This window comes from Austrofundulus limnaeus, unplaced genomic scaffold, assembly GCF_001266775.1.
Source record: "Austrofundulus limnaeus strain Quisiro unplaced genomic scaffold, Austrofundulus_limnaeus-1.0 Scaffold3049, whole genome shotgun sequence".
In the NCBI taxonomy this organism is placed as follows: Eukaryota; Metazoa; Chordata; class Actinopteri; order Cyprinodontiformes; family Rivulidae; genus Austrofundulus; species Austrofundulus limnaeus.
Window position 1 is genome coordinate 8,868 of NW_013955451.1, and position 864 is coordinate 9,731.

The window sequence follows — 864 nt, forward strand, 5'->3', positions numbered from 1 at the left end:
TGAATGTGACTAAATGTTTGTAGCTTGTTGTTGTGAATGTGTTGTGTGGTTATTAGCAGAGAACAACGTGCTGACACACAGCCAATCACACTTCATTTCCTGCAGCTGTGTGGCTTTGTGCTCTGCAGCCTCCACACCGTTAGCTGTGGCTTCTCACTTGAAGAAGACAATGACAGTTCCAAGCATGGACTGTGCTTCAACAATCATTCCAGGAAGCATCTGTGTTCTTCATGTGAGAGACAAACAGCTCAAATCCTCAACTCCCAGCTGACAAATCAACTGGGATCCAAGACAACATGACAAATGTTCAACATTTGAAGAAGAGCTCCAAGAAAACAGGACAATCAAATCATCAATGCTTTTTAATTGAAAGAAGGAGAAGAAAAGCAGAGAAACAGACAAAAAGCACATTTTGGAAAGTCTTCTTGAAGAACTTGTAAATAAAGAGTGGTTTGCATGAAAGGACAGAATGAGGTTTTCCTCTGTTTTCCATTGAAAAGCTGCTTTTCTTGCTCTTTTCTGGGAGGAAAGGCCAGCAGGAAGCAGTCAGTCAGCAGGTGTTCAGTTGGTGGACGCTCCCTTGTTTGTGAGGCTCATCAGCAGAGAGAGTCCACAGCAGTACACCAGACTCTTCACTATCAGCAGTGAGGACAGCAGGCACAGCAGCTTCACCCTCAACTCACACTGGAAGGACCTGGACTGGAAGGACCTGGACTGGAAGGACCTGGACTGGAAGGACCTGGACTCTGTCTCTGGAGGACAGGAGGCTGCTGCAGCTGGAAGCTCTGAGACACAAAAGGAGACAAATGTTTGGAGTGGCAGTGAGACATGTGTGTCCTCTGCTCCTCTGCTCTCTTTGACATG

The 864-nt window shown here is 46.3% G+C and overlaps 1 gene segment (V, D, J or C); it reads right to left on the bottom strand.

Moving 5' to 3' along the window:
- Positions 1-346: 346 nt before the first annotated feature.
- On the bottom strand, positions 347-672 carry LOC106511664 (Ig lambda-3 chain C regions-like; the record flags this gene model as incomplete). The annotated part of the segment is given in 1 exon segment: positions 347-672. A coding segment is annotated over 1 exon segment (111 nt), but the record flags the coding sequence as incomplete, so codon positions are not given.
- Between the last annotated feature and the right edge of the window lie 192 nt (positions 673-864).